At 50.3% G+C, this 26,206-nt stretch overlaps 3 protein-coding genes and 1 long non-coding RNA gene across 7 annotated transcripts in view; 2 read left to right on the plus strand and 2 right to left on the minus strand.

The window, feature by feature from the left end:
* Nucleotides 1-3,860, minus strand: part of NAPB (NSF attachment protein beta) — a 34,894-nt gene extending 31,034 nt beyond the window's left edge. For all 4 annotated transcript variants that reach the window (XM_081559194.1, XM_081559195.1, XM_081559196.1 and 1 more), the window contains exon 1: nucleotides 3,679-3,860. In XM_081559194.1, the coding sequence (XP_081415320.1) occupies nucleotides 3,679-3,776 (98 nt within the window). In that variant the 5' untranslated portion in view covers nucleotides 3,777-3,860. The remainder of the gene's footprint in view (nucleotides 1-3,678) is intronic.
* Nucleotides 3,144-7,028, plus strand: LOC145532967 (uncharacterized). The gene is made up of 2 exons (XR_014073731.1): nucleotides 3,144-4,230; nucleotides 6,595-7,028. It is a non-coding gene; the product is annotated as an uncharacterized LOC145532967 (long non-coding RNA).
* A 5,743-nt stretch (nucleotides 7,029-12,771) lies between these two features.
* On the plus strand, nucleotides 12,772-19,169 carry CSTL1 (cystatin like 1). Its single transcript, XM_081559197.1, has 6 exons — nucleotides 12,772-12,882; nucleotides 13,436-13,757; nucleotides 16,050-16,163; nucleotides 16,842-16,919; nucleotides 18,026-18,089; nucleotides 18,965-19,169. The coding sequence occupies exons 2-5, from the start codon at nucleotides 13,548-13,550 to the stop codon at nucleotides 18,068-18,070; spliced, it is 447 nt and encodes a 148-aa protein (XP_081415323.1). The 5' UTR covers nucleotides 12,772-12,882; nucleotides 13,436-13,547; the 3' UTR covers nucleotides 18,071-18,089; nucleotides 18,965-19,169.
* Nucleotides 19,170-21,675: 2,506 nt separating this feature from the next.
* CST11 (cystatin 11) lies at nucleotides 21,676-25,363 on the minus strand. The gene is made up of 3 exons (XM_081552982.1): nucleotides 24,141-25,363; nucleotides 23,462-23,566; nucleotides 21,676-21,865 (listed from the first exon to the last, which is right to left on the minus strand). The coding sequence occupies exons 1-3, from the start codon at nucleotides 24,366-24,368 to the stop codon at nucleotides 21,782-21,784; spliced, it is 417 nt and encodes a 138-aa protein (XP_081409108.1). The 5' UTR covers nucleotides 24,369-25,363; the 3' UTR covers nucleotides 21,676-21,781.
* Nucleotides 25,364-26,206: the final 843 nt, after the last annotated feature.

Raw genomic sequence — 26,206 nt, forward strand, 5'->3', positions numbered from 1 at the left:
GATTCAGTTATTTCTGAGCAAATCTATAAGAGACTTCCCAGATGGTGCAGTGGTAAAGAATCTGCCTGCCAATGCATGAGACATGAGTCTGATCCTTGGGTGGGGAAGATCCCCTGGCAACTCATTCCCATATTCTTGCCTGGAAAATTCCATGGGAGCCTGGTGGGCTACAGTCCAGGAGATCACAGAGAGTCAGACATGACTGAGCACGCACACAACCCTATAGGGCCTTTCATTAAATTTACTTTGACATTACCAGATTTATGGCTCTTTACAAGCTTTGAACCTGGGGAACATTCAAGAGCATGGGAAGGTAGGGTTAACCACCCAGAACCTGTTCCCACAGTCAGTCTTAAGCCACTGTCTTCCATAGGCAGTGTTCCCCACTGTGGTCTCCTATAACCGGACGGCAAAGACAGTACAGGCTGCAGAAATGCAAAGCCATCTTGCTGTCAGACCTAGGTCGGCTAACTATCAGTTCACTAAGATAGTAAACTAAAATTTGAAGTTAACTACAAAATTCAATAGCTCATCTTTGGAAACAAAATCAAAGCACAGCTCTTTTGGTGGCAATTTTGCTACACTAAGCTAAGTCAGCGAAGGAGTTACGTTTTAACTGAATTCCACAACTCCAAGAACACATCACTGTTGATCTGCCAGTCAAGCAGAAAGACTGACCATCATGACAGCAGTTTCTTGTGATGGCTCAGCAGGTCCTTTCCTGCAGGAAAATGCGGGCAAGGAACACAGACATCTCGCGGGTGAGCCTGGACTTGTGCCTTACGTACAGAAGAATGCATGACTGATTTCTTCATGTTTCGGCTAATTTTACTGAAAGCAACAAAAAAGGAAGAGCCACAGAAGAGCAGTGAAAGGCAGCATTGCCACAAAACTAGCACAGTAGGTGGATCAACACTAGCAAAGGGAACCCACTCTTACACAGGTTTTAATCTGCAGTTGGGTTAACCAGCCCCAGGTGTGAAACATCTGCAGTAAAGTAGGTTGAGCACCTGTAATGGCCACCAGAGCCCCAAACAGTAAAGCACCTGCCCCCAGTAAAGCACCGTCAGCTCTTACACAGGTGGGCTCAGTGACACCGATGATGCTCATGTGGGTATGTGCTGTTAACTAAGGAGTCTGACATGCAGATGGACTGCACTGTGGTTTAAATAAAGGGAAACAAGTAGAGGGGAAATTTCTCTGGCTAAGGGAGCTAGGGCAGGGAGGATTAACACATGTATCCCAGCCCAGAAGGGTGAAGACAGGTACAAATGATGCCCGATGTAAGGTAAGGTTCTGAACACCTGAAACTGCTACAGAATCTGTCTTCCCATTGTCACTGACAGAGAAACTACACCTAGCTGTTGGCTTCAAATAATTATGTAATGCTATTAAAGCTCAAAGAACTCTGAGTACCCTTCTTCCCCAAGCTTTTCTGGAGACAAGCATTACTAAAAACACAGTCCTCCACAGTATAAATAACGCTTATGTGGTGCAAAGCTCTTTCAAATATTGATATTTTACTTCATTAAAAGCCCAAGGATGCAGTCCAAAAAATCTGACTCTGAAATCCTGGCAAAGTCAACTTGATCTATCTGATTCTCTGCTTCCTTGATAAACAACCGGGCCTGATATTCTGATGAAGATGTTAATTAATAATCCCCATCTTCAAGACTAAACATTTTACAAGCATATATTCATGGAACCTTCACTCACTTCTCTTACACTCATCTTACAGCACAGGAAACTGAGGCATGGAGGGGCTGAGGAACTTGCCCCTGGCCCCAGAGCAAGGACAGTACACCAACCTGCTGGATCCGAGTCAGTCCTAAGACGCAATGAATGACTTCCATGCAAACTGAGGCTGAGTGCTGAGGATGAAGTCTTCCTACAATGCTCCTCAACGAAACAGGTGATCAGCAGTCAAGATGACAAAAAAAGAAAAAAGCGTTTCTCTAAAGACAAAAAGCGTTTCTAAAATCCTTTTAGGATTACTGGTTCAAGATACAGTCCAATTTCACAAGAACAACGCAACACCTCTTCACCGAAAGGAGCCAGAAGGGAGGATCCCTCTGAGAAGCATCAAGTGCTGTCAGGCGCTTTTTTCTCTGCCAATTACAGATTCTCTTCCAGGGAAGCGAATCCGGACTGGAAATGCTGTGCCATTAAGATCACCTCCCAGCTCGAGATACTATGACATTAAATTTTATTGGAATAAACTGTGATTGTTTTGTGAACCAGAGAAAGGAGTTACTGCTTGGTGTTAAGGTCAGGTATCAGACAGGGTTCCTTATGTACTGTCATAACTTTTAAAGGGGTACAAATTTGTAATTCGTGGCTATACTGCAAACCATACATCATATGATAAATTTAGAAACCACCTGGGATAAATGCCCAGAGAGGTTCTTGAAGGCAGGAACCGTTACCTTCCTGCATCTTTGCATCCTGTACTAAGTGCACCGCATGAAACCTGCATTTAAGCGTTTCCTGGAGATTATCAACACTGGTAAAATATCACAACTCAAATAACGAAGGTGGCAAAACAAGGAGATTCCAAACTGAATTTGCAAATGCTCTGGGTGTTGGCCAAGGGCTTTTCGCTTTCATAAGAAAATACGGAAAACCACCAGGAATCGTCTGCCTTTCTCATCCTAAACAGCTGAATCATTCACCTACTCAACCGCCCAGAATTCTTCCAAGAACTGTCAGTGCAGTCTCTGCTTTTTGGGAAGTCCGAATTTAAGACCTTCCTTAGGAGGAGGCAGAAGAATTACAGGAAATGAACGGGATTTCCAGGAGACGCAGACGTTGAGGAGCTGCGTTATCCCTAAACTAACCGGAGACCCTGACTCTTACATCAATCGGCGAAGCAATGGCACCGGGTTGAGAGCACGTCCTCACTAACCCCACGGCTATTACCCGTGCGCTTGGCGCAAGGCGCAAGGCGCGCGGCCACAGGGCGGCGGACTGCGGGCCGGGCGCCCGAGCAGGGGTCTGGGGCCCGCCTCTCCCCCGAGCCTCACGCCCACGCGGGGTTCCCGAGAGGGGCGGGCCGACTCCAGGCGAAAGAACAAACCGGTGCGGCCGCCGCGAGGCCACGCACACTCGTGCTCGGCCAGTGGGACCCGGGACCCACCACCCGCGCGGAGGCGGAGGCGGGGGTGGGTGGGCCCCCCCGAGGGTCCTAGAAGACCTCGGAAGGGCATGTGGGGGGTCCTGGGGTCGTCCTGAAGGGCTCTAGTGGGTGCGTGGGGGGGGCTCCGGAAACTCTGGGGGGGTCCTTGGAAGCAAGGTGGGGGGCTCCGGGGATTCTAGGGGGTCCCTGGAGGGAAGGTGGCGGGCTTCGGGGATTCTAGGGGGTCCCTGGAGGCAAGGTGGGGGGCTCCGAGGGTCCTAGGGCCATCCCTGGAAGGGTGTGGGGGTTTGGGGGATCCTAGGGGATCCCTGGAGGGCGTGGGGGGTGCTCCAGGGATTCTAGGGGGCCCGTGGAGGCAAGCTGGGGGCTTTGGGGATCCCTGGAGGGTATGGGGGGGGCTGCGGCGTTCTGGGGACCCCAGGGGGTGCCGGGGAGCCCTAGGGGAATTTCTGGAGAGTGTGTGGGGATTCAGGGCTCCCGGGGCGCTCTGGAGACCGCCGGGACGGAAACCCTCCCCGGGGCACGCGCGGCCCGGCACTCACCCAAACAGCCCTCGGAGGAAGGAGTGGGAGGCCTTGACTCGCTTCTCGGCCTCAGCCATCAGCTGCACCGCCTCTCTCTCCTTCCCCGCGTTGTCCATGTCGCCGGCCGCGCTCCGCGCCACAACCTCAGCAGGCCGGACGCGCCGCCCAAACGTCCCAGTCCTCTCGCAGCTGCCTGGCGCAGAGGCGCGGCGCGCGGCTTCTCGGGAGTTGTAGTCCAGGCGGTGCCACGGCCGTCCTCTCGCTGAGGCCGGGCGCAGAGACGCGGCGCGCGGCCTTTCGGGAGTTGTAGTCCAGGCCGCGCTCGGTCCGCGGGAATCTGTGAGACGTCCGCTCTCGTTTCCTGAAGGGCGCAGAGCCGGCGGGCAGCTGAAGCCTGGAGGCGGGTGCCTGACTCTCTTTGTTGGACCTTCGGACCAGGAGAGCGTTAGGCCTTTGAAGATGCGGGAGATGGAAAAGGGCCCTGGGAAGACGGCCTGAAACGTCAGCATCCCGTTGCATCAAGAGTCCCTGCCCAGCACGACCGACTGTGGCCAGGGGATAACGGAGCGGGTGAGGACACGGCGGGTGCCCGGGTGCCCGCAGGAAAGCTCGACCGCACGCGAACTCCGCGAACTATGCAGGGCGGCCACGGGAAGCAGGGGCCCTGACCCTGCGAGGGTCACGCGCCCACCACTCAGCTCCAGGGAAGACCCGTTTATCTGGAGAGCCAGGCAGTTAAGAAAGAAGCATTTGCCCCAAGACAAATTCAGAGTTGGTTTTCGGTCTCCATGTGAATGTCTGTCTTCTTACTTGGTTACTGAAGACTTCCATATATAGGATCTGTGCATAATCCTCTTTGACTGAATTCTTTTCAATGGACGCGAGCCATTGAGCTCTCTTATTCTTGACATAATGCTGGCCACAGTGTGGAGTGGATCTCTTAGGACACAGTTCTGCCTGCCAGGACGACGTCTATTCTCCTAGGAGAAGTATTCATAGACAGACGCTCTCCTGTGCCAGTGATTTCCCGGCCTGTCCCAGAGGTAGTTATTCTGTAATGCAAAGTCTAGACCGTTTACATTTGGGAATACTAAAGCAGAGGTGGTGATGCAATTACGAAAGTCACTGCCAAAGGAGAACTTGTGACAGCTTCAAACTATTAATACGTACACTGTGGGCAGTGGCACACAAAATAGATCTAAGAAAATGAAGCCTGTCTTGACAGAGCGAGGCAAACAGGGTCAAACTGCTAGAAAGAAAGGTCACTAAAGCGTATGTCACAGAGTTCCTACAGTGCAGGCGCTTCAGAGGCAGAAGGAAACCTTAGATTTTCAAGTGGAGTTTATTTACTTTCACTACATCCATTCTGACTTCAAAAAGCTAATTTGTAGCAGGATTGGGAAAGGAGGAGGCAGGAAATTAGAGGCAGTACTCAATGTGGAGTAAAGAGAAAAACTGCAAAAAGTGGACATGAGCATCTGAGAAGCAGAGCAGCCTCTGTGGATTTGGTGGCGGGACCAACCCAGAAGCTCCAAGGGCAGCATCAGCATGTTGATTAAAGCAGTTCCCAAAGAATGTTCAAGAAATACCGATCCCTGACCCCCTAGCTCTCTGTGTCGGCATCTCCTGGAGCTGGAGTCTAGGAAGTGTGTATTTAAGAAACATGTAGGAAATGGACTGGTAGACATGGAGTGGTGAGGAGTGGGATGAACTGTGAGGTTGAGATTGATATATGTACACTGCTGTGTGTAAAACAGGTAGCAGGAAGCTGCTGTATAACACAAGGAGCTCAGCTTGGAGCTCTATGATGGCCTAGATGGATGGGATGCAGGGGGTGGGAGGGAGGCCCAAGAGGGAGGGGATATATGTATACATCTAGCTCATTGACTTTGTTGTACAGCAGAAACTGACACAACATTGTATAACAACTATATGCCAATAAAAAAAAGAACACTACTATTCTAAAGCATCCAGTTCATCACCGAATGTAACACATTTGAGTTTTGTCACATTTGGCTATTACCAAAATACTCAAGTCCATCCCAAGATGCAAGAAAGGCTTTCCCAGAAGCAATCACATGGACCTGGCTGCTCTAGGGTATGGGGTCTCTTCCCCTCCACGCCCTGCACGGGTGACAGGATCAGGAAACATGTGTGATGCTTGTTGTCCACGGATTCTGTACTTGCCGCTGTGCCTACTCTCTAACATCTATTTGAAACCAAATCAATACCAGGGCACTTTTGCAGTCATTTGTGGACATAGCCAGAGCAGGAGACCTTGGCATGCCCGACGCTCACAAGGACAAGACCACACTGCTCTCTTGTTACAAATCAATGTCCTTCTCGTTGTCTATTTAGTGTTTTCCCCACTTTGTACTTTCTTTGGTGATTTCACTATTTTAACTGTCCCCCAAGCACCATGCTGAAGTGCTTTCTAGTGTCTTCAGGGGAGAAGGCTGGACTGTGCCCTCCAGAGAAAACACATGTGTCGGATAAGTTTCGTTCAGGCATGATTTGTGGGGCTGTGGGCTGTGAGTCCATGTTAACAAGTCGCCAAGATGTCAAATCAAATGAAATATGTTGTGTGCAAGAAGGTTACATACTGATGGGTGACCAACATGGGAAGCAAACCTGCATTTCCCTGGGGGTTGAAAGGTGGGGCGGGGCGATGGTTCAGTCTTTGTTAATTCAGGATCTCTATTGACTTTACAGAACTACCTCTAATGGTGAGAATCGACCACTTCGGGAGGGTATCTGACAATGAAGTCAGGTCAGGGAATCTCTTTTTCCCATTCCCAAAAAGAAATGGACAAAAAAAGAATAAAAAATCTAGCAACTCTTCCCGAGAATGAAAGCAGGGAAATCTCTCCATGTCAGACCACCTTGCCCCCAGCCCCACTCACCAGCCGCCTCATGATGCTGTCTGCTCTGCAGTGCTGACCTGTACGGACTGCATCCATGGGGCCATGACCTCTGACTTACTGTTGCGTTTGGCCAAAAGGTGCCCAGCCAGAGGTGGAAGGCAGAAGGTAAGAAACATCATGGCAGTTTTCCTTGGTCTCCTGGTCAGGTGACCATCTGGGGCTCCTATCATGCTGCAGGAAATGACAGTCCTGTGCCCTGGGCTCCTTGCCCACACCATTGCAGGTATCCCTGTAAGTAATCCCTCCAATTGCTAGTGTGTCCTGCAGGGACCCAGATAGACATGTTCCCTGGGTCGTTGTCTGAAGCCCGTATAACCTTGAAACCCAGACCAGAAAAGGTCAGTGTGAGAAAGGACAATTTGGAGCCAGTCTCACTTATGAACATGGATACAAAAATCCTAAACAAACATTCATATACACACCATGCAAAAAAAAAAAAGAAAATCTTGATGGTTATGGGCATAAATATGAAATGCTAAGCTTTAAAACTTTAAGAAGCTTTAAGTGAAAATACAGGAAAATAGCTTTATGACCTTAATTTCCTAAATAGACATCAAAACTGCAAACCATAAGAGAAAAAGTGGATACATTCACTCCATTAAGGACTTCCCTATAGCTCAAATGGGAAAGAATCTGCCTGCAATGCAGGAGACCAGAGTTCGATCCCTGGATGGGGAAGACTCTCTGGAGAAGGGAATGGCAATCCATTCCAGTATTCTTTACTGGAGAATCCCATGGACAGAGAAGCGTGGCCGGCTACAGTCTGTGGTGTCACAAAGAGTCGGACACGACTAAGCAACTAACACACACACACCATTAATAATAAAGATGCATTTTTACCAACTTAGCATAGCTCAAACAGAAAGAGGAAACCACAACCCAGAAAAGGATATTTGCAGCACACCTACCCACAAATCATTGTTATTAAGGATAAAGAAATTCTACAAATCAGTGGAATACCGACAACCAAATAGAAAACACAGGCAAAGGACTTGAAGACTTGAAGGTTACAGCAGCAAAGTCTGGATCCTCTTCAGCTTTTGCTGCTGTTTGCCTGGAGAGAATGGAGGTATGTTCACAGAAAACCAGGTGACCGCAGCCAGAGGCCTTCAGGGCCTGGGTGCCCTTTCTTTGTTTTTAGGATGGGTCTTAACCACTATTTAAGTGACTTAGCCTGCTTTGTTGGTGTTGTTCAGTCGCTAACTCGTGGTCGACTCTTTGTAACCCCGTGAACTGCAGCACGCCAGGCTTCCCTGTCCTTCACTATAGCCTGCTTAGGAGCTGATAAACCAACATCATAGGATTATGGACACCATCTGTAGAAAGGTTGCATGAGGACAATGGCGTGTGAAAAACCCACCACCCCGGGCAGAAGTCCCATGGAGACAAAACGCCTGGCCCCGTGACCTCTGACCTCCTGAGCCCCTAGGTGTCTTAGTCTGGAAAGAGCAACTGCCCCCTGGGCCAATGTCGCTCTGCTGCTGGCCTGCACTTGGGGGACCAGCAAGCCTCTAGTCAGGGTCAGCCACATCCTTCTGCCTCAGCTCAGGGACCAGGGCAGCCGCTGGCGGCCGGCAGCACCTGCTATGGCCTCCACTGGGAGCATTCTGGGCAGGCATTCATCCACCCCGGGCTGCTTCTTGCTGGGCTTGCTCTGAAGGACTTCTGGCAGCAGGACGAACTGCAAATCGATTGGCTTCCTGCCTGGGTTCTGTCCAGGTCAGCAGCCAGGCCAGAGCAGGACTGTTCAGAGGACAAGGAGGAGCTTATCAAACACAAACACAAACCAAACAAGAACATGGTGGAAAGCAGAACCCAGAGGGGGCCAGCCTGTTGTTTGGAGGGGCTCATTTGTTCCCCCAAAGTGAGGAGGGGAGGCTCGGGAGCAATGCAGGTTGCTAGGAGAGTGTGACACTGTGACCCATGTCCCATGACCCATGGCCAGTCATTCCAGAGGGATGGAGGGAAGGGATGGTCGGCAGCCCAGGGCCATTCCACCTGCCTTACCTCCTTCTTGTGCAAACAGCCCCAGGCACTGTGCCGGCACTTCTGTACCTTTTATTATTCAACATTCACAATCTTCCAAGCTGTTTTACTATGAAACTGACTTTACATACTCAGAAGGTGAAGCAATGGCCAAGCAACAGCGGTGAGGCCTCCCCACCTTGACATTTGGCTCCTGATGGGCGGTGTCCCCCTCACAGTGGCCCAGGCCCCACGGTGAGACCAGACCAACCGCCGTCCCGGGTCTGCACCCAGCCTGGCCAGGCAAGGGTGCCCTCTACCTGCCTGCCTGCTCCCGAACAGCCTGTCCTGGAACCTGCCGGGCACCCTAGGGCTTCAGCTCTCACCAGCCACATGACTCCCCCTACCCCGTGACCCGCTCCACATCGGGGACCAAAGGCACCCCCACTTCAGGTATCCAGTCAGACCATAGTGCGATGAGCAGTGGTTTTGCCCAGCGTGGTCTGTGCAGGCTCCGTCACTGGATGTGATCAGGCCCTTTCCTCTGACCTTGTGGACTTGCCCAGGCTTCAGATTCCCCCTTATTCCCCTGCCACGGCTGTATCGTCTCTTCTGTTTTCACCCAACTGTCCCATGACCACACACAGCAATCAGGCCTCAGGCTTTCCCTTTCTGTGGGTTTTATGAATCTCTGTTTTTCTCCTGCTAGTTGTACCATGTTTCATGGACGTGATGAGCCCCCATTTCCTCTTATTTTATGGACATTAAGTTGTTGCTTTTCCCCACAGCCTGTCTGTTCCACCTTTCCCCCTATTCCATGGTCTTCACCAAGCCCTGGTTTCCCCTTCTACCATGGACAGGCCCACCCCTGCTTTCCACTTATCACATGGACATGACTAAGCCCCCAACTTCTCCCTCAACTGTGAAAACAACCCATCTCAGCCCTCTGATTTGTGGATGGAACACTGCTGCCTGGCTCGTCTTGCCCCAGGGATGTCGTCCAGTCCCTGTTCCTCACTTTCCGTGGACAGGACCAGGATGCTGTGTTCCCATTAGTCTACGATCATGCCCTGTTTCGTCCTTATTCTCAGAAAGAACTAGAGCGCTGCTACTTCCTCATTCCACAGATGTGACCAAGGCTCTTGTTTTTCCCTTAGGCATAGGCTTGATGAGGTCTCCTACTTCATCCCACTTCCTCCTTTTCCTTGGATGTGTTCATTCTCCTTTTCCCTTTCCTGGCATTTGACCAGGGTCCCTGTTCTCCCCTTATTCCATACATATAATCAGCCCTCTGATTTCCTCCTAACCATGGTGTGGTAGGCTGAACAATGCCCCTCCACAAGACATCCACATCCTAACCCCAGGAACCTGGGAACATGGTCTGAAATGGCACGTGATGAAGTCCCAGATCTTGAGGTGGGCAGACATCCAGGGTTTTCCATCCTGGCCCCAAGTGCCACCCCTACATACTCATAAGAAGGAGGCAGACAGAAGCAGGGAGTCCATGTGACCACAGAGGCTGAGCTTGGCGTGATGAGCCAAGGATACTGGCAGCACCCAGAAGCTGGAAAGCCAGGGGACAGACTCTCCCCTGGGGCCTCTGGGGAGGACAACCTCCTAGCACCTTGATTCTGGTCCAGTGGAAAGTGACTTCAGACTTCTGGCCTCCAGAACAGCAAAAGAATACACTTCTGCAGTTTGAAGCCATTGAGTTGGTGGTACTGTGTTACAGCAGCTGCAGAAATGAGTACATGTGCACCTGTGCTCCCAATCTCTTATTTCATGGGTGTTTCGGGGGGTTGAATTGTGTTCCCCCAAATACATGGCCAGGTCCTGACCCCTAGTACCTGCAAAGAGGACTTATCTGATACCAAGCTAATGAAGTAAAGGAGATTAAGATGAGATTATATAAGACTGACATTCTCATAAGAGAAAGAAGAGAAAGATTTGAGACGAAGGGGTGCAGGGGAGGCCAGGCCAAGGTGGAGGCATGGGTTGGAGTGACACTTCCACAAGTCCAAGAAGAGACACAGCAACTTTTTTTTGTTTTATTCTGTGGATATAGCCAGTGTCTATATTTTCCTCTCATTCCATGGAAATTACCAGAGACCTATTTTCTCTTAATTTATGGGTGTCACCAAGACCCACATTTCTTAAGCAGATCTATTTGGTATGTTTGTGGGTTTCCTTACACAGCCCGTGGATATCACCTTCCCCTCTCCAGGTCCACAGGCTGGTGGTGTATCCAGGGTGGCTGTACATCTAGACGTCCGGGGTGGGCCGAGCTGGTCAGGCCCAATCATTCTCGCACATCACTCAGAATCCTTCTATATCTGTTTCATGATTGCACATCTGCTCTCCGGGCTCAAGTATTCTAAAGCTGCCGCCTCCCCCGGCTGGACAAGTCACGAAACCATGGGGTCTGGGAGGACACCCTGCCAGGTATAGCAAGACTTTCACACTGGAGGGTGGCGTAGGTTCCAGGACACTTGGGGTCCAATGGGCCATAGGCGTGTGTGTTCACAGTCATGGCAGAATCATGGAGGAGGGTGTTCTTGCCTGGCTTGAGAACAGGCTCCTCCCTTCATTGTCTCCACGCTAATCTGAGATGAGTCTTTTCCCCCGTTTTCATCTTGTAGATGAAGAATCTGAAGCTGGGGAGACAAACCAGCTCCCCTAGAACCCAGCAAAGACCCCAGCAGAGCCAATTACAAACCTGGGTCTCCCTCACCATATCATGCTGTTTCTCAGTGACTAAGATCCTATGTATTTATTTTTGAACGTTTTAATCTTTATCTTGAAGTCAGTTCAGACTTACAAAAAGGTTACAACAATAGCATCAAGTTCTCCCATCCCCGCATGTTAACATCCTGTGTGTTAATTCTAGGACGACGGTGGAAACCAAAGAGTTAACATTTGTATTCACAGAAGAAATGTTCACATATTGAGGTAGGAGTTAGTCATTCTGGCTTATATATGAGTTGTGTTGAATTTTATGCTAATTAAAACAGCCTGTTTGTGGCCCATCAGACATACACTGTATATCTGCTTTAATCGCTAAAGAAAAGGGCAGACTGTCCAGAAGTTTATAACATCTGAAGATAAGAGATAAATGCCTCCCTTCCTAGGATGCCGATACTGGGACTGCTTGATGATAAGACTCCTCTCCCAGGGCCACGGCTGAACTGACTCTCTGTATACTTGCTGATCCAGTTTTTCTGAAAACCTGCAGGCATGTATCCATGACTTGTTTGATGTTCTTTGTTCTGATATGACATAAAACTGCTGACAGCCATACTTCTTCACAGAAGTTCCTCAGAGTCATCTGAGTTGTTGTGTCTCCGGCTATACTCCTCAGTTTGTCTCAAATAAAGCCCTTTTCTATCCCCGTTATAGATGGGTTATTCGTTATTCGTGTCAAGAGTTTTATGCTATTAGTCTACAGACTTTATTCACATTTCATAATTGTCCCACTAGCGTTCTTTGTCTGGAGCAGAATGCCATGCAGGATCCCACTCCGATGGGTGTTTTAAACACAGGGAGCTCTTATGGGCTTATGGGTGCTGGTGATGGGGTTCAGGACAAGCTATCCCCAAATATGGCACCTTGGCCTACGGACGCTCTTAAGCTGGAGGAGTCTGAGAAAATGGCAGAAGCAGGAAGGTTACTCTGACCTCCCCACCGGTCCTTCCTTCCTGATGCAGGAGATAAACGTCCCAAGTGAAACCGTCCCCTCCCTGCACATGAGGACAGAGGTTGTCCCAGTAACCGGAGACGGGAACACAGAGAGAAGGAGGCTGTGTAAACTAACCTGTTACCCCTTCACCATGGAGTACCCTGAACTCAACCCCTTTGTCTTGGCTACTTCACAGTTTTACTGTGTCTACAAGTTACGAAAGCTCCCTGCTCTGGTCACTTCTCTGGGTCTTCAGTTTCTTGTGGAGGCTCCCAGGTACTTGTGAAAGCCCATAAAGTTGGTAGCCTTTCTCCTGTTAATCTGGCTTCTGTCAGTTTAATTCTTAGGCCCAGACAGAAACCCAAAGAGTGGAGAGGAAATTTCCTCTCCTGCACAGGTAACAGCTAACCTCCGGGGGACTGCAGGCTTTAATTTCTGAACAAGGCTCACCACTCATTGCTCCCTCACAGAAAGGCTAGGGTTACCTCACAAAGCTCTGCTGGGGTCACAGCAAGATGGTAAGGGCTAGTGCTGGCGCCTGCAGGCACAGTTGGATCCAGCAGCAGAACGCTGGTAAGTAGGTGGCAGAGAACCGGTGCCAAAGGGAAGCACAGGAAATAGTGGATCGCTAGCCTAGACAGCTGGAACCCACTGTAGGTAAGTGGGATGTATCAAGCCCTCATTCCTTGCATCCCAGTTCAAGCATCACCTTCTCTGTAACCTTCCCTCAGTCCCAAAGACAGCCTCTTTTCCATCTGATGAAAGAAAGTGAAGAGTTGGTCACGTCTGAGTCTTTGTGACCCCATGAACTATAGCCTGCCAGGCTCCTCTGTCCATAGAATTCTCTAGGCAAGAATAGTGGAGTGAGTAGCTATTCCCTTCTCCAGGGGGCTTTTCCTGAGCCAGGGATCCAACCCAGGTATCCTGCATTGCAGGCACATTCTTTACCGTCTGAGCCACCAGGGAAGCCCCTTCTCTGTCTGATACATCACCTCTTCTTGCCTGCGGGGTCTGTCCCGGGGGCTTTCCTCCTTGTAGGATATGAAGGGAGGGAGAGGCGTTTAGAAATCATACTTGCCTCAGTCATAGAGGAACCTAGGGGGTGAGAAACGTGAATGACCCTCCGCGGGTCCCTCGTGGGTCCTCCGGTCAAGTCACGGGCAAGCCCCGGAAAGAAGGGGTCAAAGTCTCGGTTCTCTGTTTCACGCAGCTAGCCATCTCCCGTGGAAACCCGCATTGGTGAGGGCGGCGGGGAGAGCAAGTGAGCGGACGTGGCTAGCACCTTCCTACCTGGAAAGCCCCGTGGAGACGAGACCACAGAGATGGGAGCTGGACGCTGGGGGAACCCTCTGCTGCTGCTGGCGGCCCTGGCGCTGGCACTGGGTCGGCATCAACAGTGGCCTGGCTTCCAGGATTCCGAGAGCCCAAAGAACGTGAACGCCACGCTCACCTTCTTATTGGAGAACTACAATAACAACAGCAATGACTCCTACCTGTTTGGCGTGGACAAGCTGCTCCGCAGCCAGGTGCAGGTGAGAGCGGCACAGGTGTGGCTCCCAGAGAGGGCTGGGGTGGGGGAAGCCTTCCTGGGAGCCGGCCCCGTGGGGCCCTTTAGACCCCAAGCCCCTTGAATAGCCCCTGAGCTTCTCAGCTGCTCTTCTGGGGGAAGAATTGCTTTCATTCAGAAATTTGCCAGAGGGACAGCAACCAAGGATGGTTTCATTGCCTTTATTATTCCTCTCTTTTGGCAAAATAGAAGCATTCACGTCCAGGGCTTGAAAATCTGGATCTGGAGATTGTAGCTGTGTCCTTGAGAAACCCAGAATGACACAGATGGCCTCTAGTCGGGTCCTTTCAGAACCTGGAATTACCCATCCTCTCTCCTTTTGTTTTACATATAGAGTTTCTCTGAAATACATCAGGATAATAGAGGAAAGCGAAGCTGTTTAAAAAACACTTCTGTTGGTCCAGCCTGCTCTCAAAGTTAGACAGTAAACTCGATGAGTTAGGGCAGAGACAATAATATACCTTGGTTCGATTTGCTGGATTTGGGAAAATGACTGACTTGGAGATCAAGGCTCTGGTTAGAGAGAGGGGTGGCAGGAATGGAGACCAGGCTGGGGTGGGCCCTCAGGCAGTGCTGGTGTGACCCGAAGGGCCTCACCGGGCGTGGACAGCAGCCGTCCACCTGAGTCACTCCTGCTGCGTGACGGCAGCTCACAGGCCCGAGGACATTGAGGTGATGTGGCCACAAGGTGGCAGCCACTCACCAAATTCTGCCCAAGTTGGCCTTTTTCTCCCCCCCGTTGGTCTCTGGGATAAAGCTGGAACTCCAGGAGGCCAGTAACAGAGTTGGTGAAAGTGAAGTGAAAGTGAAAGTCGCTCAGTCCTGTCCGACTCTTTGCAACCCCATGGACTGTTGGTCCTCTATCACTAACAGGTAAGTGAAGTAACTGTTTATAAGCGAACTTCTGATATCATTCAGCCAGATTAGTGGGCAGAGAGAGTGTGCCCCTGAGGGGCTGGGTGACCTGGGGCCAGGCCCCTGCGCAGTCCTGTACCTGCTGCCCATTGACTGTTTCCATCCGTACCTCACAGAGGGCAGGGAGGGGACACAGTGGCTGTCTTTGCTGGGCTCCCGGTGCCCCTTCTGGGTTTGACACCCAGCTCCTCCTAATTGTGGGGTCTTGGTCAAGCAACATCCAGAGTCTCCAGGCCTCAGCTTCCTGACCTTCGAAGTGGGCTGAATAAGAGTGAAGTGGCACCTGTGAAAACATTTGTATCATCACGATCATTCCTATTATGATTTAACAAATAAGTCTAACAATGAATAAGAAAACATTGAACATACTGAAGATTCCCTGGTGGCTCAGATGGTAAAGAATCTGCTTGCACGCACGAAAAAAGAATCTGCCTGCAATGCAGGAGACCTGGCTTCGATCCCTGGGTCGAGAAGATCCCCTGGAGAAGGAAATGGCAACGCACTTCAGTATTCTTGCCTGGAGAATCCTATGGCCAGAGGAGCCTGGGGTGTTACAGTCCATGGGGTCGCAAAGGGTTGGACACGACTGAGCGACTGAGCATGCGGGCACAAGCGCACTGAAACGTTAGTTAACTTTGCGGCTAGCGTTCTAGTTTCTTCACATGTGCAGGGTGTGCTGAGGGTCAGTGAGAAAACTCTTGGCACCAGTCCTGCTAGCTGGTTGAAGCGATCCTTAGATGAAGAGCCACAAGCCCTGAATCCTGACATTGGACCAGGCCCACGTTCTGACATCCTTCCAGGGGATGCCGGGATCAGGGTGGTGGTCCTACCCCAGTCCCCTTCCCCTGCTGCTCTTCCCTGAGGTTTTCGGGGGCTGTCCTCCCAGGAGCCACCCCACAGAGTGCCCAGCCTTCTCACCGCTTTGACCCCTAACTTTGAGACAAGGCAGCAGGGAGGGAAGATGAGGACAGAGGCAGAGCCCGGGAACTAGACTAGCCCAGCCCATGCGGCTCCATCCACGTGTTCTGAGGACCACAGTGCAGACTTGGGTGCATGATGGGACTGCAGCCAGGTTGCCTCCCTTGTCCCAAGGATGCGAGGGAGCCAGGTAAGAAGCCCCTGTGGCTTCAGCAGTAGAGCGGGTACAGAGCAAGGACTGGGCATCGCACATTCCTGGTGGTGATCAGGGGGCACTGGGCATCCTCCGGCAGGTAGGGAGGAGGCTGAGCCCCAGGAACAGACCAGGGACAGAGGCTCCTGAAGCTCCTCTCCTGTCCCAGCTCCTCTGGGAGAGCATCAGCCACGCTAGGAGTCAAAAGTAACAGACTTTGCTTCTTGGTAGCTGACGACGGGTGTGGAGTACCTGATCACTGTGAAGATTAGCCGGACCAAGTGCAAGAGGAACAACACAAAAAAGCGCTCGTGCCCCATTCAGACCAAGAAGAATCTGAAGAAGGTGTGTGCTGACAACCAGCTGACGAGGGGCTCCAGTCAAGGGGGCAGTAAATATTGCACAAGGAAACGTGGATAGGTGTCAGGAGCCCTGTGGCTGGGGCAGAGTCGGGACGCGGCCACGGGGCTGCCTGATGCCATGGGCGGCACCCGGGGCCGGGAGGGGAAAAGGGAAGCGCTGTAACTGGGTGTCTCTGCACCCCGGGCTGGCACCACCCTGGCCCCAGGTCTCTGGGCTGCCAGACCCCTTGCCTACCTGGTCCACACCCTGGACCTCAGGTGGAAGTGGCTTTACTTTCCTTGGGGACCTTGTTCTGTCTTGGTCCGCACCCCCAGGTCCCTCTGGATTGTCCAGTCACCTCCTTGTCTCCTGACCTCTGCCCTCCTCCTGGTTCCTCCTGCAAGCTGGCAGGCCTGAGGGTCTCTCTCTCTGAGCCCGGGAGGGAAGCGCAGGAGGACCGGGTGGGGGAGCCCAGGATGACATTCCTATGCCGACCTGGACTCCTCCCTCACCCCCAGCATGTGCCAGTGAGCAGAATCCACCTCGCCCACGTGGTCGGGCCTCAGCCTCAGCTCAGGGTCCAGACTCCCCAAGCAGGGGCGGGGGGCAGTGGCAGAAAGTTCTTGTCATCTTCAAAAACCATTTCCCTGAAAGCTGACTGTTTTCTTTCTTCTCCCACAGAGTTTCATTTGCGACTTTTTGGTGTACACTCTACCCTGGATGAACCATTACCAGCTCTGGAATAACTCATGCCTGGATGTGTAGATGCGCATGTGCAAAGATCCTTGATGGAACCTGGGGCCACTGTGCTGTGTGCTTTGTGCTGTAGAATCTGCCAGGCCCTCATATCCCTCATCGAGATCTCGTCCACACTCACATACACATGCACACTCACGGCCACCCAAAACTCTCCCACGTGCAGTCACACTCATGCGCGGACTTGATGGTCTTTAGGCAGCCTATGCCATTTGAGCAGAAGGCAGTTAATTCTTTGGGGGAACCTCATAACTTAGTTCCCACCCTCAGTCACATCTCTCAGGCTTTTCTTAGTTCAGGTATCTCCTGACTCTGGCCTGAGCTTGGAGGGCCCAGTTTCTGCCCCATGCATGGATAACTGTATGACTGACACTGGTCTCTGTGAGTACGTCAGGGGTCCCAATGCCCACCTCCAGGCTCAGGAATTCACTGGGAGGACTCTCAGGGATGTGATTATTACAGTGATGGATGCAGGGAAAATCAGCACAGGGAAGAGGCTCTGGGGGAGATGTCACAGACATTAAGCACAGGATTCCAGCATCCCCTCCCGGGGCCACCACATGGGACATCCCTCATTCTTCTAGGAATTCGATGGAATGTGTGCCAGGGAAGCTCCCCGGGGACTCAGTGCTGTTCACATGGGCAGCCTCTGCCCAGCATGTACTAAAATCACAGATTCGCGGAAAGGAAACAGGTGCTCAGCATAAACCCCATTGTTTGTGTAAACATTGTAGACATAGTGAGGCCCTCTTATCGCCGAGGGCAAGTTTTATATCAGCATCGGAATGGTTTATCATCCAAGTTCCCGGGCTCTAGCCAAGGCCAGCTTTGCCAGCAGGCCTTTCCAAGGGCCCCATCTTGGGCTGGCTGGGGGAGCTTTTCTTGACAGAGGGTTCTCAAGCCTCTCTCAGGCTCACAGCTGGGGGAGTGAGACCCACGGTGTCTTCCCTCATGCAACTCACAGTCGAGCAGAAAAGATGCGCCCTCGACCACCAGCGGATCGGCTGTGGGCTGAGTGCTGTCCCCCGACCAGCTGGCCTCCTCCCTGGGGTCTGGTCTTACCAGCACAGTCATAATGGCAACTGGAGAGAGTGTTTTCAAAGGGGAAGAGTAAACACATGAGCAAAAACCTCACATTTGCCCGAAGGTCCTGAGTCAGAAGAGAGAATGGAGGTAAAGGGTTAAAGGTGGTGAAATTGTTGTGCAAAAAAAGAGGGATGTCCAGTTTTGCAAATCTGATGTCCCAGGGGGCTGCCTGGGGACCTGGCACTGCCTGCTACCCTTGCTCCCTCATTGATCAGAGTGAGAGCCCTATGAAATGGCATCTTATCACCCTGCCACAGGCCAAGAGCCTCCAGGAAACCTCCGTGTCCATATCCTAACATCCCAGCCGAGTTCAGCCTAGTGGCTGAACTTCTAGAAATGGAATGTAAATGGAGATAAACTGTCTACATGTCTCTCAAACTGGTAGAATATTGATACGAGTAGACCAAATTATATATATATAAGGTAATATCTAGAATGACCACTAAAAAGTGTATGTAGAGACACATAGCAAAAACAGTATAAAAATGCATTTAAAAAAACCCCAAAACAGTATAGATACATACAAGTGGGATTCTTTAAAAAAATGTTCAAGAAACTCACAGGAAGAATAAAGAAAACAGAAATAAAAAGCGGAGAGAACATAGAACAAATAATAAGATAGACTTCATCACTGACATGTTAATAATTATATGCAAGGTACGTACAAATCACAAGTAAATTGTCTCAATGAGCCAATCAAAAGAGAGAGATTGATACAGTGGATTTAAAAAATGACCCAACTGTAGGCTGTCTACAAGAAACTTTCCTTAAACATAATGATATAGGTAGGTTGAAAATAAAAGGGTGAAAAAAGTTTTATTATGTAAGCATTCATTGAAAGCAGGAGAGCCTAAGTTAGTATCAGATGAAGTTGACCTCAGAGCAAAGACTGTCACCAGAGATGATATTGCTGTTTAGTCTCTTAGTTGTGTCTGACTCTTTTGCACCCCTATGGTCTGTAGCCCATCAGGTTCCTCTGTCCATGGGATTTCCCAGGCAAGAATACTGGAGTGGGTTGCCATTTCCTCCTCCGTGGAATCTTCTCAACCCAAGGATCAAACCTGCTTCTTCTGTGTCTTCTGCATTGGTGAGGGAATTCTTTACCACTGGGCCACCAGAGAAGCCCATCACCAGAGACAGAGAGTAACATTATAATACATCCACTCTGGAAAAGTTTGGCAGTTTCTTTTTTTAAAAATCTTAAAATATGCTTTACCACATAACTCAGCAATTGCGCTCCTAGGCATTTAACTTAGAGAAATGAAAATTTAGTTCCACACATAAATCTTACATCAACGGTCCCTAGCCTCCAGGATCTAATGCCTGATGATCTGAGGCAGATCTGATGTAATAAAATAATAATAAAGTGTACAATAAATGTAATGCCCTTGAATCATCCCGAAACATTCCCCACCCCTCCCCAGCCCATGGAAAAATTGTTTTCCACGGAACTGGTCCCTGAAGCCAAAAAGGTTGGGGACCACTGCCTTACATGATTGTGCATAGAAGCTTCTTTTGTAATAGCCCAAAACTTGAACAACTAACACACCTGAAACAAGTAAATAGTTAACTCTGGTACTGAGTACACCATGGACTGCCACTCAGGAGTTAAAAGGCACTTACTGCTGATGCATGAAATGACTTGGATGGATCCCAAGGGCATTGTTACCAGTCCCCAAAGAGCCCTGTATGATTCCATTGACACAAGATGTTTTAATTGGTGCAGTGATAGAGATGGAGAAGAAGTTAGTGATTTCTGGAAGTCTGAGAGGGTGAAGAAAGGGTGCTACTGCCGTGGAGTTCGGGCAGAAGGTCTTTGTGGAGGTGACCACACAAATCTACACATATGATGAAAGGATACACACACACTGTATGGTGTCAATTTCCTGCCTGTGATATTTTTCTATAATCATAAAAGATGTAACCATGGTGGGGGGGGTGGACTAAATGAGGGTAAAGGGACTATTCTGTATTCTTTGTAACTTCCTCTGAATCTACGGCAACTTCAAAATAAGAAATTTCAAAAACCCACTGGGCTAGGAAGTTCAAGGTCAATGAGCACACATGTCCTGCCTTTCCTTTATTCTCCAACCCACCCCTACCCCAGCCCCCAGCTCCAGACAAAGTAGTCAAAATGCCAGAAGAGAGTTGATGGCCGATTAACATTAGATTACACTGCTACTGCTGATGTTCTTACAAATTGCTAATGTTTGTTTGAATATTGGCTTTGTGTTAGGTATTGTGTTGAGTGACTTAGATACATTTATCATCATTAATCTTTACTACAATTCCAAGAAATAGGTACTGTCATTCTTATTTAAGGATAAGGAGATTGTAGGTTAGCATTTTCCCAGATGGTTGGTAGAGGGGACTCTCACTTGGGCCCCACCTGAAATGGAGTGCTGAGGACTCCAGCACTTTTGTTGGGAGAGTAGAAGTTGAAAAAAAAAAAAATGTTCTTTCAAAGCTGCAGCCTTCTCTAGCTGTTGGGGACGTGGCAGCTGCTGTCAGCTCACAGATCACCCGTGCCACGTCCCCTCAGTGTCTGCCCATGTCTTCTCACTTCTCATCCTTCTGTGCACTCCAGCTCCAAATGCCAACACCTGTGCACATCACCTCTGACTGCTTGCTCTGCCCTTGAGCCACCATGAGCCAGAGGTTCCAGGGAATTAATGCCTGGCAGCCTGCAACCGGGGATAAACACCTCAGCCACCTCTCTCTAGGCCAGCCGATGGCTGCTGTGTGGGCCTGTGAGTCTCCCACAGAGTCCCTAGAATTCCCCGGAGACATTAAACCCCAAGGCTTTTTGCTCAAACTCTTGGGGAGGCTCATCCTTTCCCTACTGTGTGTGAACCAGGGCGGATGTGACTCAGTGAACCATAGGTGCCATCTTGAGACCACACGGGGGAAGTCAAGTGGGGAGCTGAGCCTGGTGACTACTTGACATCCTGAATCAGGCTGGTGGGTGGGGGTGCTTATTTCTCACTGCTAATGTGACATCCATGAAAGGGCACCCCCTTTAATGCAGCATTCCTGGTTTCTCTCTGCCCTCAAACATTGCCTTCCCGGAGGAATTCATCTGATGGGTTTGTTGGGAAGAATAAATGGGGGATGATAGCCCACATCCTCCTCTTCCCACAGGAAGGAAAACAAGAAACCAAACATCATTGTGGTTGATTTGCCAATTATGGGAGAGGAATCCTTCCAAGAAGAGACTTGCTCTGGTCCAATGCTGCTGATGCTGGGGTGTGAGTCTAATTCTGAAGTCTGGTATCAGAAAGTGCTCATTCCTGCAAGAATAAGGCATGTGCCCTCCTCTTTTCAATTACTTGCATTGTTTGTCCTGTTTCCTCTTGTTTCACACTTCAGACAAGAAAGATAGCATCACAGGCATTCTTGCCAGTATCTTTTAGCTGTTCATTTAAGTAATTAGAGCATCTTCCTTTGTTCTCCTTCTCCCTTTTCCCAACTTATTTTAAAATCTAAACAATCCTACTTGATATACAGATGAGGTTGAAGTTCTGCTATCGTGAAGGTGTATAGGCTATAAGGACAAGGATTATACATGTCATCTCATTTAGACCCCCAAACTGCCCTAGCCCAGAAGAACTTCAGATCATTTTATTATAAGTTAAAGAATCTGGAGGGAAAAGAATGGAATCAGAAACATTCACAGCATGAAGAGCACAGGTTGACCGACATTTATTTTCTCCACTGAGAGTTCCTGTTGTATGCGGGTACCTTGATGCACAGTATCTGCGGGCTGCACTCCGAGACACCTAGACATTTGTGCAGTTTTTGGCCAGAACTTTATACTTTTCAAACCAGGGAATAACAAATACTGAGAAGTAGCAATTGATTTTCTAAAATAAACACAAGGCAAAATGTAGAAAAGATCAACACACAAGGTAAACATTTTAAAGGGGAAAGAAGATGGTGTTAGACACATGGACGAGGAAATGACAGCCCCCCTTCCCCCGCCCCGACCCACCTCCAGGCAACTTGTGGGTCCGTCTTTATTTTGATTTTAAGGATTTGATAGTGTCCCTGCTGAAACCACCCCCACAAAACCGCCTTCTGCTCGTGGTTGGAATTGGAGACTGAAAATAAAGTGTCTCCCCGCCCACATCACTGTGGGAAGGACTGACATTTTCTTCCTCTTCTTTTCTACTCATGTGCTGTTCATGTCACACTTGCCCTCGCTTGGTTCCCTCCCTCTCTCCCTCCACCCGCTCTCCTACCTCACCCCTTCACGCTTTGCTTCACCTTCCTCCTATGCGACCCATCCCTTCTCCTTCCCTCCTCCTGTCCTTCCTTCATCTGTCCATCCACCTGTCATCACACCTTCACCTTCTCCTTCCTGGTTCTCTCCCAAGATCCCATTTCTTTTCCAACAACGAAAGCTCAATCAACAGATTTTGTACATTATTATCATTTCATAGTGTGATTTTACTTTCCTGCTCTTGGTTGGAAAGCCCAGGGCGAGGACATGGTGGGGTGGGAGGCTTAAACATTGACATTTCTCCTAAGATAGAATTCAGAATACTGACTCCACAATTAAATCTCTCACAGTGACAAGACTAAGTTTACTGTAATCATCAATTACTCTTTTTATAGACCTCATGATCTTCTCCACCAACAAGTCTAACTCGCTAGATTTTGAAGACTTTTCCATGGAAGGGGAGCCTGTGGATGGACGTGTTTGTGTTCAGAACACTCGGGCCACTAGAACTAGGGTGACCAGAAATCTCGGAACCAAACTAGGACACGTTGTAAGCAAATGGGGATGGTATTAACAATGACACTAGGAAGTCGGACACCATCCAGGACTGTCCTAGGCAAGATCACTACATGATCACCCTCATGTAGTCCTTTTGGGTAAAGAGCTGTGGTTTACAGGTCCTGTAAGACTTGAGGTCTTCAAGGCCCCTGAGCACATGGGCCCTTCTGACGTGTGTGTGTGTGTGTGTGTGTGTGTGTGTGTGTGTGATGGTCCACCCCCTGAGTGATGATGGCCCAGCTGACCTTCCCAATATGAGAACACTGGGTGGGGATGGAGCCGTTTTGGGGGAGGTGGCTCCTCACCAGGTCATGTGCCTGCAGGCTTCTCCCCTCCCTGACCCACTCCACCCCTGGTTCAACTATTTCTGACCCATTTTCCTGTTTCTTCCTCCTGTCTGCCTCAACACTGCTGGTGAAAGGAACAGAGCCTACAGCCCAGTAATTGTGTGTTCACAACAGGCTGATGTTCAGATATTCAATGGGTGCACCAGCAAAGTCACCCAGCTGCTAAAATATTATAACCAGCTACTTGCCTGGGACCAGAGTGCTCCACCCTAACCCTGCAGTTCAGCCACTTCTGCTCCTCCATCTGGGCCCCCTGCCTCCCCATCGTTCTTCCAACAACTGAGGAGTAGAGCCCCGGGAAGTGAGCCCTTTCTTGGTGACGTGCCCAGTACCTTGTAGAGCTTCCCTTCCTGGAAGGAGCAGTTGGTCAGCTCTGACTTGAGGCAGGTAGTCCGCTGCATCTCCAGGTCGACGTTATACTCCAGGTGGTCAGTCAGCTGTGGAAGGCAAGGATGACGGATAAAGGACCCCTCTCCCACCTCTGTCGCTTCAAGGGGTGGGAGCTCCTCATGGGGCACCCCAGGTTGAAAGCCCTCCCTGGACAGACCTATGGATTCCCCTCTTCCCTTCCCGGTTGCCTCTCCTGGCCCCTCTGCCATTTGAGCAGAATTTCCCAGAAGCTGCTCCATGGGCAAAGTCACCCTTGGTGACCCATGTGTTGCAGATGTAAAGGGCAGAGAGCAGCAGGCTAGACTCTGAGGGCCAGCCCGTCTCAGCTGTGGGTACCGGGTGCTGCTGCCCTGCATGGAGACAGCCCCCAATGTGCACACACACTGTCTCCCAGTGTCCCGGAGTCCCCTTCCCGCAGCTCAGGCCCTTGAACCAGGATGTGCAGCCCTGGTCTTTGGTATCATTTAAGCGACTCCACTTCATCCACTCCAGGAGATTTCTGCTTCTCTTGAAACGCCAACTTTGGGCTAAACAAGACTAAGTTCACTTGTGTGGCTGCCCTGAGCCCACAGATCCCCAGAGAGGGGCACGAGGGGACGGGGAGTGGCGGCGGGCACTGACCTTCTTCATGGCCTTCAGGACACGCACGATCCTGAAGTTGTACAGGTCCTCATTCTTCTTGTTGAAATCCTTGGTCAAAAAGTCCATGGTGGTCACTACCACGGGGTCTGACACAGGCACCTCGTAGACAAGCACGAAGGTCTTTCGCTTTGATTGATAGGTGAGGGCCACCAGGGTCCCCACAACAGCCAGCAGCAACCGGGGGCCCTGCCGGGGTCTGGCCATCATGACTCGCCCTGCCTGGGGCCGTTCTGCCCAGTGGATTCAAGGCAGCCGGACGCCACTCACACCCACACCCACAGCTGTTCTCCTCCCTCTTGATCTCGCAGCCGATAGCCCAAGGGGAGAGCTGGGCAGACTTGCGTCCTCCTCCCAGGCCTTCTCGTCTCAAATACACACACTCGCCAAAACCCCTCTCTCTCTGGGCAGGCTAGACCCTCATGCTAGCCTAGTTTCTCTGAGTGGGAGCCAGCCTGGGGTTTCCGTCCACTGAGCTCGGCCCAGCCAGGTTGTGGGAGGCCTGGAGAGGCAGGAAGCGATGGGGATGCAGGGGCGCTGGGTCCCAGGGCAGTGAAGCAAGGTGGAGCCCCGAACACCATGTTCTGTCTCTGATCATCCTCAGACTTTCCCCCGATTGGTCCCCTCTCTACTTCCTGGGCTGGCCAGAATGCAAGCTTGCCCACGAGCCCAAACCTTGGCATCTTCCTCCTGCTATTTCTTAGCTGTGAGAGGTGTCTGGGACTCCCAGGAAAAGTTGAGGATCCCTAGAAAATGGAGGGTGTGCCCCGTAAGGAAACCTGAGGGTGTGGCCTTGACACGGCTCTGTGTTCACGTCCTGCTATCCCTGTGGATGGACCAGCGGTGTTTCCTGTCCCTGCGATCCTCTGTGGCACTCGGACAGTACACACATAGCCTCCGTCCAGTACCACCATCTGGGCAGGGTGTTCAGATGCCCAGAGCTTAGAAGGCGTTTGGAGATGCGGTTCTCCAACCCAGAGGCCTGCCTGTGGGAGGGAGGCATGTCTTCTTTCTCCTGGGGCCCTCAGTCTGCCCTACTTCCTGTCTCATCACATGTCCTGGACTTTCCTGGTCTGGAGGAGGAGAGTAAGTGGAGAGACCAAGAAGCCCCCGCTGCACGGCTCCAGCCCCAGCATGTCCCTTCAGGCTCTCCCCCAGCCTCCACGGCACCAACCTCTCCTCTCTGGGCAGCTGGTTACCTTCTTGGGGCTGTGGTGACAAGCTACCACCAACAATAGCTTAAGACAACACACATTTATTATCTCACAGCTCTGGACATTGGAGGTGTGGGCAGGGCTGCTGTCCTTCCAGAGGCTCCTGCATCATTCAAGTGGAACCCCTTCCTCCATCCTCCCAAACAAAAATACCAACATTCCCCATAAGAGGTAAATAAGACAGAGTCTCATAACACAATTTTCAAATGCCCAGAATGCAATCCAAGGTTACTCAGCCCATGAAGAACTCAGAAAATTTCTCCCTGTTGAAGAATTCCCTTAGCCTTTCTTCCAGAGCAAGTTTGCTGGCAATGAGATATCTTAAACTTGTCCTCAGCTGATAACATCTTTAGATCATGATTATTCCTAAAATATATTTTCCCTGACTATGGGATTCTGATTTGGCAGTTCTTATCTTTCAGAATTCAAAGTCTTATTCCACTTCCTTCTAGCTTCTCTGTTCCTGGTGGGAAATTTGCAGTCGTTCAAATTTTTGTTCTTCTGTAAATTATGTCTTTTGTCTAAAGGCTCTCGGGTTACTTTTTCCTTTGTCTTTAGTTTTTGAGCAGTACCTTGATGTGGATTTCTTAGAATTTACTTGTTTTGGGGTTCAATGAGCTTCATAAACCTGTGTCTTTGACAAATATGGCAAAGTCTCAGCCATTATCTCTTCTTTCTCTTCCTTCGTCTCCCCCTTCTTCTTCTTTTTCTGTAACACTTTCTCATTTCCCTTTGGGAGTCCAATGACATGAAAGACTTTTTGAAATTGTCCCACAGACTACTGAAGCTCTATTCATGCTTTTAAACATTTTCTTCCTCTTTAGTGTTTGTAAT

Source organism: Giraffa tippelskirchi, chromosome 13 (genome assembly GCF_054371585.1).
Source record: "Giraffa tippelskirchi isolate mGirTip1 chromosome 13, T2T-mGirTip1v1.2.pri, whole genome shotgun sequence".
Lineage (NCBI taxonomy): Eukaryota > Metazoa > Chordata > Mammalia > Artiodactyla > Giraffidae > Giraffa > Giraffa tippelskirchi.

Excerpts from the sequence above, each read along its gene's own strand:
- CSTL1 (XM_081559197.1), top strand. The coding sequence starts at position 13,548 with ATGGGAGCTGGACGCTGGGGGAACCCTCTGCTGCTGCTGGCGGCCCTG. Across the intron at positions 13,758-16,049 it reads TGCTCCGCAGCCAGGTGCAG|CTGACGACGGGTGTGGAGTA; the intron begins GTGAGAGCGGCA and ends GCTTCTTGGTAG. Across the intron at positions 16,920-18,025 it reads GGAATAACTCATGCCTGGAT|AGTAAACACATGAGCAAAAA; the intron begins GTGTAGATGCGC and ends TCAAAGGGGAAG.
- CST11 (XM_081552982.1), bottom strand. The coding sequence starts at position 24,368 with ATGATGGCCAGACCCCGGCAGGGCCCCCGGTTGCTGCTGGCTGTTGTG. Across the intron at positions 23,567-24,140 it reads TCCTGAAGGCCATGAAGAAG|CTGACTGACCACCTGGAGTA; the intron begins GTCAGTGCCCGC and ends TGCCTTCCACAG. Across the intron at positions 21,866-23,461 it reads AGGAAGGGAAGCTCTACAAG|AAAATCAATTGCTACTTCTC; the intron begins GTACTGGGCACG and ends TGTTTATTTTAG.